Source organism: Oryza glaberrima, chromosome 8 (genome assembly GCF_000147395.1).
Source record: "Oryza glaberrima chromosome 8, OglaRS2, whole genome shotgun sequence".
Taxonomy (NCBI): domain Eukaryota; kingdom Viridiplantae; phylum Streptophyta; class Magnoliopsida; order Poales; family Poaceae; genus Oryza; species Oryza glaberrima.
The window spans coordinates 22,570,092-22,587,307 of record NC_068333.1 but is presented as its reverse complement, the minus strand read 5'-3'; the positions used below and the strand labels follow the sequence as shown (position 1 = coordinate 22,587,307).

Genomic DNA, 17,216 nt, shown 5'->3' with positions numbered 1-17,216 from the left:
CGTAACAGCTTTTTTTTTTTTTTTCTTATTGTCGAGTTCTATCTGGGGTAGAATTTCCATGACTAGTAGCCTGTCTGTACGTTCAGTGTGGACGTGTGGTAGCCTTTTTTTTTCTCCTGCGTGTGCGTGGCTTTGAATCGGTAGTGCCACAAATTAACCTACCTCATGACCTGGACAATTTACTCGTGCGGATGTTTCCTAGCGATTGACTACGTGGTTCATTTTTTTTTAGTATAAGGATGTTGTTGTCCTAAAATTAAGTGCCCAATTTTAAACCATAGACTTGTTTATGTTTTACTTGCTCTATCCCTCAGCTGGAACTTTAACATAGATAACCGTAAAATGACCGTAACTTTAGATTCTTTTATAATGGATCTTGTTTGTTCAGGTTCATGTCATAAATTTTGCACGGATACTGATATTTACGACTAATTAACTTTTTTTAGTGGTATAACGTTGTATCCATTAACATTGATGCGTTTATAGTGATTTTATCAATCTCAAAATATGCGCCGATTCGACGATCTCAATGTCTCGAAGGTTTAGGGGGTGCTTAGATCCGGGGGTATAAAGTTTTGACGTGTCACATCGGGTATTATATAGGGTGTCACATGGGGTGTTCGGACACTAATAAAAAAATAATTACAATATCCGTCAGTAAACCGCGAGACGAATTTATTAAGCCTAATTAATCCGTCATTAGCACATATTTACTGTAGCACCACATTATCAAATCATGGAGCAATTATGGCTTGCAAGATTCGTCTCGCAAAGTAGTCACAATCTGTGCAATTAGTTATTTTTTAGCCTATATTTAATACTTCATGCATATGTTAAAACGTTCGATGTGACAGAGTATAAAATTTTGGGGTAGGATCTAAACAGTCCCTAATAATGGTGACCTTCGGTCTTGTTCTTTTCTCCAACAAGAGTTGGATGAAGATTAAGATTTCGTGGCACGTTTTTCAAACTGCTAAACGATACGTTTCGCGTGAAAACTTTATATATGAAAGTTGCTCCAAAATATCATATTAATCTATTTTTCAAGTTTGTAATAATTAACACTCAATTAATTATACGTTAATATCACATCGTTTTATTAAAAAACTTAATCTTCATCTTCAGAAGAAAAGAATACCACCTAAACGTCTATGATGTTTGAACCGTAGTACTTACTATATAAAGGAAACGATGACCATGATTGCACATTTACACCGCTTGGTTACTAAATTGAACCAAACTTTTAATAGCCAATCTAATTTACAGAATGGTTCTTTGTACTGGTGTGTTATTAAGACAGTACTTAAGCACGATGAAAGTTACAGTCACGTTTGTCAACCAGGATCGTCGATGGTTTGTTCCGAAAGCTGGGTTGGTTATGAATCTGGTCCGCATCCGATCCGATCCGATTCGAGGACGCTGTCCCCGTCGTCTACCTCGGCCGATCCTCTGCGCGCGCCATGCCATGCAGCCCACCATGCGTCCTCGACTCGATCCTGAAAGGCTGAAACGGAACAGATAAAAAGACGAGATTTGGAGGGAGAGATGTCGCTCCAAACATTCTTAAAAAATAAGTTGTAAGCATGATAAAAATTGAACATGGAATTTTAAGATCAAAATTACACATCTCTAAGAGCAAGTACAATAGCACGCTATAGGCCAGCTATAATCAAAGAGATAAAGGGAGAGAGAGAAAAACAACGGGCTACAGATTTGTAGCCAGCTGTAGTACGGACTCTAAGACGTAATGTGTGCATGACAGGTAGGACTAGATATCAATAATATAGTAAACAAATATTGTATAAATTGACTATTACATTACCTATAGATAATTTGGAGCTAATAGTTGGCTATACTATTAAAATTGCTCTAATCACTGCGCTGACAAGTGCATCTTGAAACGGATCGGATCAACACACATCCATGGTGCATGGTGGATTCGCCCCGGCGGTCACATCGCTGACCGTGCGCCAGCCAGTGGTGGCCTCAACTTTCCATCCGGCTGTACGACATGTCGACAGCGCCGTCTCGCCGTACGTTTTTTTTCCTTGAAATATCACCAGCCTATTAGTACCATTAATGATACATATACAGTTCTAATATCATCTCAACTATAAGCTTTGTTGTACTACTACAGAATTACAGCGACCGGCGGTAAAATCGGAGAAACAAAAAACCGATGAGAATCGAAGAAAGCGTATAGATATAGTAGTATGGTCCTGCTACGTGTGTCGCTGTCTGCTTGTAACTAACTCTGCAATTTGGCGTACGCGTACGACGTGTATGTGTACACTAGTGCTAGTACTACGTACTACTGTATAGCTCAGCAATCGGCATCGCGACCCGCGTGCTCCCGCTGCGGCGCCGTGCCGCGCGTGACGACGTGCAACGGTGCAAGGTTGGGCGCGTGAGCTAGCGAGCGGGCGGGCGCTGCCTCGCTTACGCTTTGGGTCTCTTCCCTCTGTGCGCTTTGCTTGCTCGCGCGGGCGTTGGCGTCGCAAGCGGATACGCGCGCGTCCGCAGTCCGCTAGCTTAGCTTGTGCCTGTGCTCGTCTCGTGACACGGAACGGCACGTCTCGGCCTGGATCGCGGCGCGCGCGCGCGCCGAAGCCCACGCGGGTTTCGCGTGGCCGCGCGCGCGGGGGTGGGCAAGGCGCAATCATGCATGAGACGCGAACCGTTTTCGTATTGTTTTTGCCCGGACCAGCCACATGCATGCACGTACTAGTGGTGCTACTAGTGTGATGGATATTTCTTCACTCGGCGTCGTAGAGGACACATCTGTGCAACTGTGCATATACCTTCTCCTAGAGACGAGTTCCATAGTTTGTTTGTTGACTTTGGGGGCACCCAAAATTAACACTTTCGAGTTTTTTTATTTGGATTTGCTACGAATGTATCGCCATATTTTTTTTATAAAAAAAAGTCAGTATGTATTGCTACAAATGTAATTTTAGTGCATTTATAATTATGTAAGTTCCAAAATTACATATGTAATTACATTTGATTTATAATACTATAATTATGGGGTTGTTCAGATGGATGCCATTTCAAATATAATTGTCCTCATTTTTTTGGTAATGTAGAAAAAGTAGAAATGTAATTACATCTATAGTATAGTTACATTTATACTCTTAATTTTTCTACTTCCAATGCAATTGTCATCATTTCTTTACTTTTACAAACTCAAGTGCATATACTTGTTCAAAACGGAAGACACGAACAAGATGAGGAAAAAACAATGTTAATTATTTTGAGAATAATGGAGTAATATTTTCAATAAAAATGTATCTTAATTATTTTTTGATTGCTTGTTCTTTTTTTTTTTCACAAACCACCATTGGGGTGTCGTACGTTCTACTTCTAGCGAAACACAGCTAGGCAAGCACAAGCACTTTGAACGTTGACGTTGCGGGTTGTGGGTGGGACCCTGGGAATTCGGTGACTTGACAAAAAAAAGATATTTTTTTGTGGGACGTCAAACATCCTGAAACAGTGAATGGATAAGCACTGTTGCGGCTCGGAAGGAGTCCACCATATAGACGCCGGAAGCCGGAAGGAGAGTAGATTTGGTCCCAAATTCAACTCTGGTGAACCAAAAACTGTAGGCTGTGTTTAGTTCAGCGTAAAGTTTGGATTTTAGTTAAAATTAGAGATGATGTGATTGAAAAGTTGTGTGTGTGTATGACATGTTGATGTGATAGAAAAGGACTGAAGTTTGGATCCAAACTTTAGATCTAAACATAGCCGTACTTTGCTTTTGTTTTCACCTCCGTTCTTCCATCTAGAACCAATTTAAAAACGGAATTGCTAGAAATCTTCTGCAAGTTTTCTACCCTCAAAACTTTCAGTTTTGTGATCATCGAATCCCGTCAAGATTTGTGTATGAAGAGAAAAAAATACTAAAAAGAATTTTTCACATGTCATTCGTAAGATCTTGGTACTAGCTAACCAAATAATAGTTAAATACAAGTTTTATATAAGTTATATCATAGTTACAGTGTAGTTACAATGCAATTATAATATAATTACATCTGAAAGTTTTTATTAAAAAACTTACGGTAGTTTTTTAAATACTACCCCCTTTAGAAATGGTCATAGGCTAGAATTAAGAACTCTTTCGACGAACTTGTCATTCTATCTATGTTTTTTATGTAATGAAATGAAGTGCTAAATAGATGAATGATCCGAGAGTGCAAACAAATAAATTGACTATTATGATTTTTTTAAAAAAATATTAATTAAAACAGTTTTTAAAGAAATTTGTATGTATAGAGTTTTTTTTTCAAAAACTATAGCTTTCATGAGTCGGAAAGCATGCGTATTCTTATATCCTATTTCATCATGGGAAAAAAGAATATGCATGTTTGTGATTGGGTATCCTCGAAGAAATATTGCTCCAAGTGTCTTGACATGGACTTCGTGATACATATCCTAACATTTTTTACATGATATATATATTCCACTGGAAAGTAGTCAATTCTGGTAAAACAAAAAGTAACGAGCTTAACTTATTAATTGGAAGGACTCCCTACGATTTAACATATTATATGCACATATTTGCTGGACAAGCCACATCAATGTGCATATAAAGGACCTAAAGATGTGGAAGTTGGCCAATGGGCAATAGGTTATTAGATGCGGTTGGACATTGGTCCATAGAATTCGAAGTTCTCGACTCGATGGTAGCATCCACTCCCAAGTGTGGATGGCAGGCAGAGAACATACTACATAACTCCAAGGACGAAAAAGACCTAAAGGTGAAACATCAGAGTCTGAAAATTGCTTCCACCAAAGGGTCCAGAGCCTAGGTGTAACAAATTTCATGCCCTATGCATGGCAACTCTCCAAAAACATGTGGGAAACTCTCCAAGAACATGTGCGAGTAGAGGACAAAGTTGCTCCAATCAGAACTGGTCTGTTGGCAATTGGGCATCCTTGTCCAATTGATTAAGGCTCATTTGGTGTTGGGGTGGATTATTATAATATCATGTTAGATGTTTAATGTTCCTGCATGTTGGACCAATGACTTCTCCTTCAATCTAAGTTGTGAACAGTAATATGATCGTGACCCCCCTAAAAGATGAAAGATACACAACAATTTACAACCCAATGACATACTACATGATACCCTCTTTAGGGTCCGACTGTTTGAAGCCATAGCAATTTGTAATTTTAGGACTTAATTTTAGAACGAGCCAATTTGCTTGATACCAACATAAATATCATAGAGTTGGAATAAATACATGTCAGTATTCTTACATACAATGATATTTTGCAACTCAAGTATCTTTCTGATGGTATTTCTAAATTTTGCCTTTTAGAATTGGTTAGGTTATTTTGCCTTCTTAACCGCAAAGATTACAAACGTGTATATGTATGTGTGTGTAATCTTAGCCCCGCTCTTTTTTTATTAAGATACACAATTTATCTTGGTTTTCGTTATCACACTTTTCAAACTGCTAAACGGTACATTATATTTCGTAAGAAAATTTTTTATATAAAAGTTGTTTTAAAATATAAGATAAATCAATATTTTTAAAAGTTTGTAATAATTAAAACTCGGTTAATCAATGCGCTAATGACTTTCTTATTTTATTCTAATTCTATATTCATCTTCAGTGGAAAAGAAACATCTCCTATAATTTCAATGTATCTTTACCTGATTATCTCAGAAAATGACTTCCAAGTAGGCCCTTATACTACAACTTCAATTTGTTGTCGTACACGGGAGGCCACCTGCCTGAGGCTTTCCGCCAACAAATCAGCCGTACTCGAGGTGTAGTAGCAAGTAGCATGTTAGGTCTGAGCTGGTGGGGATCGGGCCAAATCCCTCTGATAGGCAAGGCTGGAGTCCATCCATAATCCATAATCCATTACATGGAGCAGCAGCAGCAATCTCTCTTATAACCTCTCGCTCTCAAATGTAACATGGAGCTAGAGCTTAGACAGGGAGGAGGAGGTGTAAGCATCAAAAGGACACATTTTCTGGGCAAAATGGAGGGCATGTTGCGAGATGCATATGCCCATGCCTGCTGCTGCTGCTGCTGCTTGGGATAGTAGTACCCCCTCACATGCTCCCGGAATCGGTCAGCCGATGACCGTTGTCCAACCTGCTAAATGTATCCAGAAAGAAAAAAGAAAATTAGAGCAGGGAGCATCCAACCAAATAGAAAACGCATTTGGCGAGTAGCTGTGTGACAGGTGTCTATATGGCTCGTGTCATATGGACCTCACTATCACGTATATTGTGATGATAGTTCAATTGGCGAATCAACATTAGTTGGTGCTAATGTAGATCACGCGAGTCATAGTAGTATATTTATATACTAATCAAGAGTAGTATGTATATAATTAAAGAATCTCTCACACTCTACAAATCCATACCGACAAGTTGCTTAAAAAGATTGCAGCCTTAATTCGTTTGGATTTTGCTCCCAGTCTCCCAAAGCTACATCTTAAAAAGATTGTGCAATATAAATCAAGAGGACGCTACGTCAGCCAGAATATCATCTGAAAAGCAGTAATAATCCATTATCTAAAATGAATAATAAACGCTTGATCTAACTGCAGATATGGAGGGCACAATATTTTGATACCTGCAGCAAGCGCACATGGAACACAAGCATCCAGATATCCAGAGCTGGCACAGAAAGAACTGAAGGAAGCAAGAGATACACTAGTATGAGATATGAGTAGTATCCATGATATGTCAGCAACGAAAATAGGATCAAATAGAACATGAAAATGTAAGGAAAATATAATTGAGTCCAAACTAATCTAGAAGGAGAAAAACGGAGCCTATTCATGGCCTTCGTATTTTGTGCCCCACCGGCACTCTGCTGGCCTCTCGTCATCAATGGAGGTGCATTTCTGAAGGTCATTGAACAGCATATGACAGAACTAATGCATACATTCCTGAAGAAAAAACCAAAACCTGGGATGTCATGGGGTTCTTCATTACGAGACCCACAGACGTTCAAGGGAACCAGGCAGAACTCGGCAGCAAAGGCATCATGACCGAACCATATTTCTCCCCAGAATGGAGATGCAGGAATAAACGATAATTACACACGGTAAAACACATCTGTAAAATCTTTCTTTTACCATTATTGTACTTGTACTATAATAATAACGAATATTCCACCAAACATCCCATACTGTAGGTAAACACGATGTTCTTCCGGTATGAAATCTATATAGGAGAATAAATACTTATGCTGACACCAACAATCCAATCAAGCAAGCAGCGCCTATACTAAGAACCGGGTATTACTCAAACGAATTACCCTCTGCTATCTGTCAATATACCCCCCCAACCCATCGACTAATTGCAAAAAGAGCGGTCATCATGTTTACCCATATTTAGGACGATGATGCCCTAAAATTGGAGGGTACATATTTGCTTGCCACAACCAAAGCAAGCACCGAGATCACTGCAGCCACAGCCACCATAATATATTGACGCATCTTCCTTCTGCCCTTGTTACGCAGTGGCAATGGCATCGGCTCCATCTTATTCAGCTGCTTAAGTGTAGGGGGCCTCTTCTTCAGAGCTCTATGTTGAGAAAGATCTACTCGACTGTTCTCTATGGTGCTAGAATAAGCATCATTAGTCACTGTAGCTTCCGCATTGGCCTCACCACTACCACTTCCGGAGTCTGCAGATGTTGATCCTCTTGTTCTATCCCTTTTTGCTCTCCTCTGCAAGTGATTAAACAAAAAAATGTTAAGAAAATTTGATAGCTCAAATGGAAAGCATGGAGTATACAAAAGGATTGAAAATTATGTCCATGGTAGTAAATCGAATTACATACCTTTTCCATTAGTTCCGCTTCCTTCTTTGCTCTGAATTCAGCTCTTTCCAGGGCCTTTTCTGCTTTCCGCCTCTTCCTCTCTTCAGCTTCCTTAGCTTTTGCCTTTTGCTCCAATCGGAGACGTTCCTTTTCAGTTGCAGCTTTCTCCTGTCTTAATTCCTCCTCCCTGATAGCCAACTCTGCCGCCTGCCGTGACAACTCCAACTCCTGTTCCGTCCTACGCTTCTTTTCCTTTTCAGATTTTTCTACATCTTCTCTTTCAGGAATTGGAGCTCCAGGTGTGTCTTTACTGGAAGAGTTACCAACAACTTTAGGCTTAGAAGGCTTGCTGCTCTGGGAACTTTGCAAAACTGGAAATGTTTTCTCTTCTACAACTGTTACTGGTGAAGCAGGCTTTGCGGGTGTTGCTTCTGAAGCTGAAGCGGACGCATGTGTGCTTGGAACAGGCAGGAGAGGTGGATTGCTCTGCATTCTGTTGGAATATCTTGGAATTTCTGGAGGAACCTCATCAGGGCCAAGTTTTCTTCCATCTGAGGTCCCTAGTCTTCGCAGCGTGCTATTCTTGTTTGATTCAACATACTGCCTGCGAAAATCATCATCCTTGTTCCACAACACCATGAAACTTTCTACCTGAAGGTGACAGTATGAGAAAAATTGGCAAATACTGGTCAAACAAGGGCCCCCAAAATGTTGGTGCTGAACTGCTGATTGTATACTAGGATTATAGAACATTATATCAGTAGCCATTTCTTGAGAGACATCTCTCTCGTTAGACATTGAAGTTGATGTATGTCAAATTGCCAAACAAAGTAAAGTTGGGAATTGACTAATCAATGAAACAGAAATGGATGTGAATTTGATGCAACCTCATGCATTTAGGCTGAGTTCCTAAAATATTGTTCCTGATGCGCTGGATCACAACAAAATGGACGAAGAAAAAGTAAATCAAGCAAAAGAAAACTGAAACAACTGTCTTACCTGATTGTTGCAAAATAACACAAGTCCTTTCATGTCACCATTGTCTACATACTCTTTTGCAGCTCTACTATCCTTCCTGTACATGAAAAAGAACTTGTTCTGCAAAACAAAAAATAAGAAGAAAGCTACTCAGCTTCATAGAAGAGCTTCGATTCCTTTTAGGTGAAAATGCACCACATGTTGGCACATCAGTCGTGGTATTCCCAAAAATATTCTGAACAGTGGAAAATGTATGATGCACAGGTATCATGATGCAGTCAATATAATACGTCATGGAGTGCCGATGTGTTTCTGTAAGTGTGAAAAATTGCCTTACAGGAGAATGTATAAAGCATGTTTTTTTCTTATCTAAATGGGCAATATTTGTTTCCTATCACATGATACCAACCACCATTCTCCCCAGAAAAAAAAGACGATGTAAATCTACGTCAAACATTTCTTTTGCTTCAGTACATTAGAGGACTCTTGATGATCAATTTCTGTATTTAACACATAATTAAGACAGTTTTACTCTGTCTAGTGCTGCAACAAGCAAAGGACTGGAATTTCAAACTGAACATTTAGGTGGCGTCAGCTGGTAAACACTGTGTTCTGTAAAACATTAGTACAGTGTATTTATCCATTTATATAATAACATAATGCAGGATAGGGGATGGCACATGTAAATTACACAGACAAAAAGATAATGGTTAATTTGATAGATCAATAAATTTCAGAACAATTCCTCCATATGTCAACACTCAAGTTTATTATCATTTCACATTTTTGGAAGGTACAAGTATATAACCATGGGATGAATTTCTATAGCTACAAGCCTACAACTTTTAAGGTGACATGTGAGGAACCAGAGTACCCCTGCCTTCTATTGACTGAAGGGGATCTGTTTCAGTGTGTAATAATGTGTGTCAAGATTCAGTACCATCATTTGACTAGTTATTGTGTTTGTCTTAACAGACTACCAAAGTAACACACCAATTGTGGACTGTGAAGCATCAAAAAGGTGTACTCGAGTTGTAGCTATTTCAATGAAGATTTGGTTAAGATTCAATCTAAACTTTCTCAAATGTTTCTCCAATCCATATGACAAAATTGCAAAAGGAATGGTAATACAAGCAATAGACATAGGCACTTGATTGAGGATCGTACCTTCCTGCCCGGTTCCTTTTTCAGCTCAAACCACTCATCATAGGCCTTTTGACGTACTTCATGAGCAGCTTGGTGTTCTTCAGTTAATTTTCTAAGAGCATCTCTTTCATCATCAAAAGCTTTCTTAATAAATCTTGTTTTATCCTCCAGGGACTTCAAATTAGTCAGAAGTACATCAGAGTCCTTCTTCAGAATCTAAATGAGAAAAAAAATAAAGTACTAGTGTCAAAAATAATGAAAATGAGTAGTAGTAAAAATAGAGTGTCTCATATAATACCTTTTGCTGCTCATGAATATGCTCTTTCTGTTCGAATGCTTCACCCATTTCTGCTTTTGAGCCCATATTGGAAGACAGCTGCTTTTTTTGAGCTTTTAGTTCTTTGATATCTTGAAGAAGACGTTTCTCTTCTTTCAAAGAAATAGATTCATGTGCTATGATCCTTTCCTTCATTGCAATCTAAATCATAAAAAATGAATAATCACTGGTCACTAGCCAGAATACAAATTGCTAAAAGATGCACAAAAGAAAAACTACACCATAATTATATATATATAGAAAAAAAATGTTGGTGAAATTGAAGGAATGTATGCAGATGACTAACCATGTCATCAATTTCTTGAATTGAATTTGCTCTGTTCATCCTTCCGATCATTGATTGCACACTATTTAAATCATTTCTTTTATCACCATGTGCAGTTCTAGCTCCTCTTTCTTCTTGACGTGCAGCTTCCAGTTTCTCTCGGTAGTCATCACACAAAGCCTATAAACACAATAAATAAATTCTAAAACAGGAAGCATGTTGTAAAATGAAGAAGAGAAAGAAAGTCAAGTCATTTCTACCTTCTTCTTTTGCCTCAGAACATTAATTGCATCTCGCTTTTGTGTCAACTCATCCAGACAAATTTGGGCATCTTGTATCTTTTCCCAATGAGATTCACTCATAAATCTTGGAACTTTCATCAGATAAACCGGATATGGTTTAATAACTTGTATATCTCCTCTGTCTTCATTATCGATATTGATTTCTAATTTCGGCTCACTATGGTTTCCAGTTATATCTGTGTTTATGTTTTCATCATCATCATTGTGCTTATCATGAATTATGTCAACAGTTGTAGATGCTATATCTGTAACCATACAAAATTTAAAGTATAGTTAATTTAATTGTACAACTTAATAACTTAGGAAATAAATGAATAAAATAATCAGTACATACCTTGCACATATTCCGTTTCAGCCACACAAGAAGATGTAGTGAATGCATTTGCATTTTCAGAGCAAATCTCACCAGGTGCCCCATCAGCAGGGCAATTGTCATCATCTTGCGAAGGGACATCTTCTTCAACTTGAGCATCATCTTGCGAAGGGACATCTTCAACTTGAGCAACAGCAGCAGCAGAGTTTTCTTTAGAATCATTATCTCCTGTGGGTGCACCACTTGAAGCTCCCAAATCACAAGCAGGAGTTGAATTTTCAACTTCAGCCCCATCATTATCAGGCAAATCTGAGGATGTTGTCTCACCATGTAAAGCAGGAACCACTCCAGGATCAGCACAAAGATTAGCACCATCAATATCCTCCATATCAGACTCTTGCTTCAGTTCACTGTTATCAGATAGATGATTGCCATTTGTAGCTGAGAGCGCCTGCTCAGCGTCTTGTAAGGAAGCAGATGTTTGTTGTTGATCACTGATCTCCTCTCTCTCAATTTCAACAGTTGAACACGATATCGATTCTACGGGTTGAAAAGTGCTGACCTCATCCCCATTGACACCACACTCAACGTTATCCTTGGACAAATCAAGACCTTGTAGAATATCACCGTTTGTCTTCTCATGTTTTTCTTTTGTCTCAGTACCGTCAATGGCAGTGTCATCATTTTTCTCTACAGTCGAAGCATCTGCTTCCATGGCAGCCTCATCTACCCCAGACGTAATGGCAGCCTCATCTATCCCAGACGTAAATGCGTCTTCCAAGGCGTCTTCCCTGTTGTCATCAGCTCTATTCTCCAACAGATTAACAGCTATGAAATCCTGCTGTCCATCGCCAACCAAAGGTTCCAACACTGAAGTAATTCCGGCACTCTCTTCCACATGCTCATGCCCATTAGTAAGGATCTCTTCTTCAGGAACCTCCTTGTTAGCCACCTTTGCATCCCCCTGCTCATACCCATTAGTAAGGATCTCTTCTTCAGTAACCTTCTTGTTAGCTACCTTTTGATCCCCCTCTGTTTGTTGATCAATCTTAAGGGTTCCTTCAAGATGCACACTTTCCACGACCTCCACAACACTTTGTACTATGCCACTTTCCTTGGAGGTAACCAAAATCTGCATAGGAGCTTCATCAGAATCAGCATTTGTGTTTGGATGATCACATCCATTGACCACAGATACAGCTTCTGTGCCCTGTTCTCCAGTGGTTGCTTCCTGCTTGACAAGTTCCATGGCATCAGTAGCACATTCTCCGGATTTTTCCTTGCTATCACATACCTCAGACTTGGTCTCAACTTCACCAGAATCAAAACTCCTCTCCACTTGATCATGTCCATTAGCCATAGCAATATCTGACCGGTCATAATCTACAGTAGCTGTAACCAGCTCCTCAAATGTTTCAGTGTCTTCCCCTTTGCTATTGCTGCCCTTAACATCTAAATCCGCACCAGTCCCATAACCATGACCACTTGCATCTACGTGACCATGCCCATTGGACACGGGACCACCTAAACCATCCTGAATTAGAGCAGCTACCTCCTCCACTGGTTTCACAGAATTGGCATTAGCTTCTTCAATGTTGCTTTGATCAACTTGAACATCAGACTTTGCACCTTCACCACAATCAGCACTTACGCCTACATGAGTGTGCCCATTTTCTATTGGAACATCTGAACCATCCTGTTCACTACTGATGGCCTCCTGCTCCATCAACCCAGTTGCATCCGCATCCACTTGTTTAATCAAACTGTCATCATGAACTTCGGATTCTACGGTACTCGTATAGGTGTGATCATGCTCACCAGCTATCCTATCATCCACCCCCTCCAGCTCCTGGCCATCCACGCCTTCTTCTACCAATACAGAACTATCAGCGATCTCAGGGGCAGCCTCTTTACCGTTAACCTTCTCTACCACACAACCCTTGGATTCCGCAATACTCGTATCAGGATGATCATGCTCATCCGCTATCCTACCATTCATCCCATCCTCAACCGATCCAGCGATCTCAGCTGTCTCAGTAGCAGGCGCCGCCTCAGAGTGCACATGCCCGTTCGCCACGGGAGCTTCGGGGAGCACATGCCCGATCGCCATGGGAGCATCCTCCTCCTCCACCGCCCCAGCCTCACATCCACCATCTACACCATCCTCCTCATGAACAGTCTCGGCACAACCCGGTGCTGCATTGGACTCCACCGCCTCCCCGCCCTCCCCGAGGACAGCCGGATCTGGCTTGGCCTCCAGATTCGAGGCCTCCCCAGAGAGATCGCTGCCCGCAACCACGAACGGGTCGCTCACCGCCTCGCCCACGCGCCCCTCCGAGGTCGCGGCCGGTGCCTCCTCCACCGCCAATTCCGCCTCCCGCACCTCCACCCCGCCGCCGCTACTCGCCGCCTCCTCCGCCGCCATTGCCCCCCAACTGCGTCCCGATCCTACACGCGAAAACACAATCATCAGATCAAAACCCCCCAAACCCCCCCCCCCCCCCCCACGAGATGATGACGATGAGATCGGCACATGCGGCGGCTTACCGGTTCACGGAGACGGCAGGAAGAGGCGGATCGGGGAGCAGCTCGCCGCCGACGCCTCGCCGGAGACGAGGACGACGCGATCAGGAGGAGGAGAGAGGCGAGAGTGTTAAACCGCGGCGGAGATCGGCGCTTGGATTGGATCTGTCTCGGCCTTTTTTTCTCTCTCAATCTGGTGAGTGCCGCGGGGGGTGGAGTGCGGACTCGTCTTGTTCGCCTTTTATCTATCGTCCTTCCTCCCTCCCTCTCTACTCCTATCTGCCTACGCCTCCACCACGTTGGTGGGTTTATCTTTTTTTTATTTTTATTTTTATTTTGCTTCTCACTACTAGTTTGTTTGGTTAATTGTTTAATTGTAATAATAACAATGTTGATAAATGATAATGATATATATTGTGACATTGTAACGACAATAAGAAGGTTTGTTAGTTCTTTTTATCCAGTGTTGTGTCATTGTGTTGTTGTTATATGATAGATGGACCAAATAAAATACGTAGTTGTTTTCTCTTTTGGACTAAAGTTTTTGTTGGCGATGACGTTGTGCCTATGTGTATTTTTAGTTTTATCTTATTGGTGTGTTTTAAGCACTTGGCGCTAAAAGGTGCACAAGTCATGTTAATACACGTGTGTCCTCATAACCTTTGCCATGCAGGACGTACGTGCGGAAACGACAATTGGGCGCGAAAATATGTTTGGTGCCACTATAGTTGGTTTTTAATACATTAAAATGGGAAAGTAAATTAAAAGTGGCATCAAATTATTTCCCACACTTTCCCCAAGCAAGGGTTGAGTGGGTTATTTAAACTTAACCGGCTTTGCTATGCATGCGCCTACATGTTTTTCCACCAAAATTTATCGGAATTTTCACCCTTGTGTTATATGTCTAGATTTATATTTTTCTTGTCCCACCGTTTGCATCCAAGTTTATACGTCGATTAGTGCAACTTTCTGGCATTTCTCTCCTCCCGTGTATGGACTATAAAGATGACAGAGGTGAATGAGAGAAGGGGTTGCAATTAAATTGTAATGCTGCATTATAATATTGTAATTTATACTGTAATGTTACGATGTAACTTATAAATTACTACATAACTACTATTTTACCCTCTTATTTTAAAAAAACATTTATATTGTAATTTCGAATTTAAGTCATTTATTGGTTATTAATGAGTTTTGGTGCGATCAATATGTTCTATTGTAAGTCATTATTTACTCACTCCATCTATTTTTGATAGTCATTTATTGGTTATTAATGAGCTTTTATATTTCTCAATGCTCATATAGTTAATCTTGTGTGAAAGAATGGAGAGTCATGTATTAAATCATAGAAAATCATTAAAATGATAGGTGGTTGGATTGAAATATACCAATCAAAAATACCTTTTCCAGATTTGGAAATATGACTATCAAAAATAGATGGAGGGAGTACTATTCAACAGGTCTAGATGGCCTGATCCAACTGTTCAAAATTTGAGCCCTTTAAATTGCTGAGTATATAATGGGCAGTTCGTTAATATTATTTTCGGCTGTTTGCAGATGATAAGGCAATAGTCAGGATAGAATATGCACATTTAAAGTATTAAACATAGTCTAATAACAAAACAAATTACAGAATTCGCCAGTAAACTGCGAGACGAATTTATTAAGCTTAATTAATCCGTCATTAGCAAATGTTTATTGTAGCACCACATCACCAAATCATGACGCAATTAGGCTTAAAAGATTCGTCTTACAATTTACACGCAATCTATATAATTAGTTTTTCTTTTTGTCTATATATTAATACTTCATATATGTTTCCAAACATTTGATGTGACAAGGTGAAAAAACTGGTCAGGACCTAAACATGCCCTTAGTTTGTAGAGTACTAATATTCATCGGTAATTAATATACCCTCTTTCATTGGGAAAAAAACTCACATTGAGAATTCAATAAATATAGTGCTGGCCAGTGTGCTTGGTGTTTAGATCAAGTGTAGGCCAAGCCTATCTGTCAGCTGTCACCAAGGCCATTTTAAGATATCACTGTGATGTAGAGGAAATGGTTCAAGAAGCTAGCGGGCCCAACCATGATAGGGACTATTAAAGAATTCTAAAACTAAAATATTGCTAATACTTGAAAATCATATATCTGGTTGCATATGTTACACTTACCATCACAACACGTCTACTTGCGTAGTAGTATTTTTTTTTCCGACAAAACCATGTAATTCTTCTTGCGCGTGAAAAAGGAACGACAGATGAACTGCACAAAATTGTACAATACCTTTTGATCGATGTACAAATAAACTTAAATCATCAGTTCATGTAAAATGGTGAAGTATACCTGCCAGTTGTTTGGTTGTACGTCACCGTCTCCATCAAATGTGTATTGAGGAGTAGATGCGAATATCCGTTCACCTTCTAGATAACTATTGTCTGTTTTGGAACTACATGGAACTCCTGATAAAAATAACATCCTTTACCCCCAAAAATAAGTGAATAGCTATATTTGGCACTATATTTTTGCACTTATACTTGTATATTGTAACTACACTATAAATTTTGAATTTTACATTGTAATTACATTTAGATTTTAATACTTGCATTATGATTTTTCTAATATACTATATATAAAATAATTAGGACTAAAAGTAATTTATTATCTATATAAAAGAGGATATAGGAGAGATAGAAGTATACTTACATATAGAAGAGAGACAATTATATAAGGATAAAAATGATTGAAATTAAACGAAAAAAATTGCACTATAATCTAGCAATTCCAGAAAACAATATGAGTTCAAGTGAACTTCCATTTGTATTCATTATGCAAATAGTACCACTCACACAAAGCAATATGAGTATTGATTAATTGGTAGATCAGATTTATTTTTCTTAGTTTTAACTTCTTTTTCTATCATAATATATATGTAGAGATTCAATTATATCCTAGGTAAAGATTTATTGCGTGTTATCCCTTTCCAATCACACAAGTGAGAGATAGAAAATGACATATCATCATATCACGACACCATTCATAGGCGTGTTTAGCTTGTGGAACTGGTTTTCACCCCCTGTATATACATGTGCCTATCTCTGCTGTAACATCATTGTTGACTCCTATCACGTAATCTGTAAAAAGCTTAATCGCTTGTAAGCCTCAACTAAAAACCTCACACGATGGCAATCTTCGAACGGCTAATGTTGTCATCCCACACAAACAACGACAAGCAAAAGTGATCGATCGATCGATCAAAATGATAAGAAATCGTTGGCATTCATCACTGCTGATCGATGCAGTGATGAAAATCTCTGAGAGACATGTTGTAACGACTTGGAAACAAGTCTTCTCCCTCCCTATCTCCTAAATGTATCTTTCGCGCTTTGTGCTAGAGCTTTGTAGAACTATCTCTTACTCATATATATCAATGGAAAATTTAGGTGGAGAAACTCTCTTCTCTGATGATTTCACTCAGGGTCTGTTTAGTTGGCAAAAAATTTTACTCATGCATATCACATCGGATATACGGAAACACATTTGAAGTATTAAACGT

General features: G+C 39.5%; 1 protein-coding gene and 1 long non-coding RNA gene across 2 annotated transcripts; both read right to left on the bottom strand.

Annotated features, from left to right (window-relative positions):
* Positions 1-5,582: 5,582 nt before the first annotated feature.
* Positions 5,583-6,655, bottom strand: LOC127782423 (uncharacterized). The gene is made up of 3 exons (XR_008019174.1): positions 6,600-6,655; positions 6,388-6,513; positions 5,583-6,113 (listed from the first exon to the last, which is right to left on the bottom strand). It is a non-coding gene; the product is annotated as an uncharacterized LOC127782423 (long non-coding RNA).
* A 431-nt stretch (positions 6,656-7,086) lies between these two features.
* Positions 7,087-13,883, bottom strand: LOC127782394 (uncharacterized). The gene is made up of 9 exons (XM_052309574.1): positions 13,685-13,883; positions 11,159-13,585; positions 10,783-11,069; positions 10,544-10,702; positions 10,219-10,398; positions 9,942-10,136; positions 8,796-8,894; positions 7,818-8,447; positions 7,087-7,704 (listed from the first exon to the last, which is right to left on the bottom strand). The coding sequence occupies exons 2-9, from the start codon at positions 13,560-13,562 to the stop codon at positions 7,366-7,368; spliced, it is 4,293 nt and encodes a 1,430-aa protein (XP_052165534.1). The 5' UTR covers positions 13,563-13,585; positions 13,685-13,883; the 3' UTR covers positions 7,087-7,365.
* Positions 13,884-17,216: the final 3,333 nt, after the last annotated feature.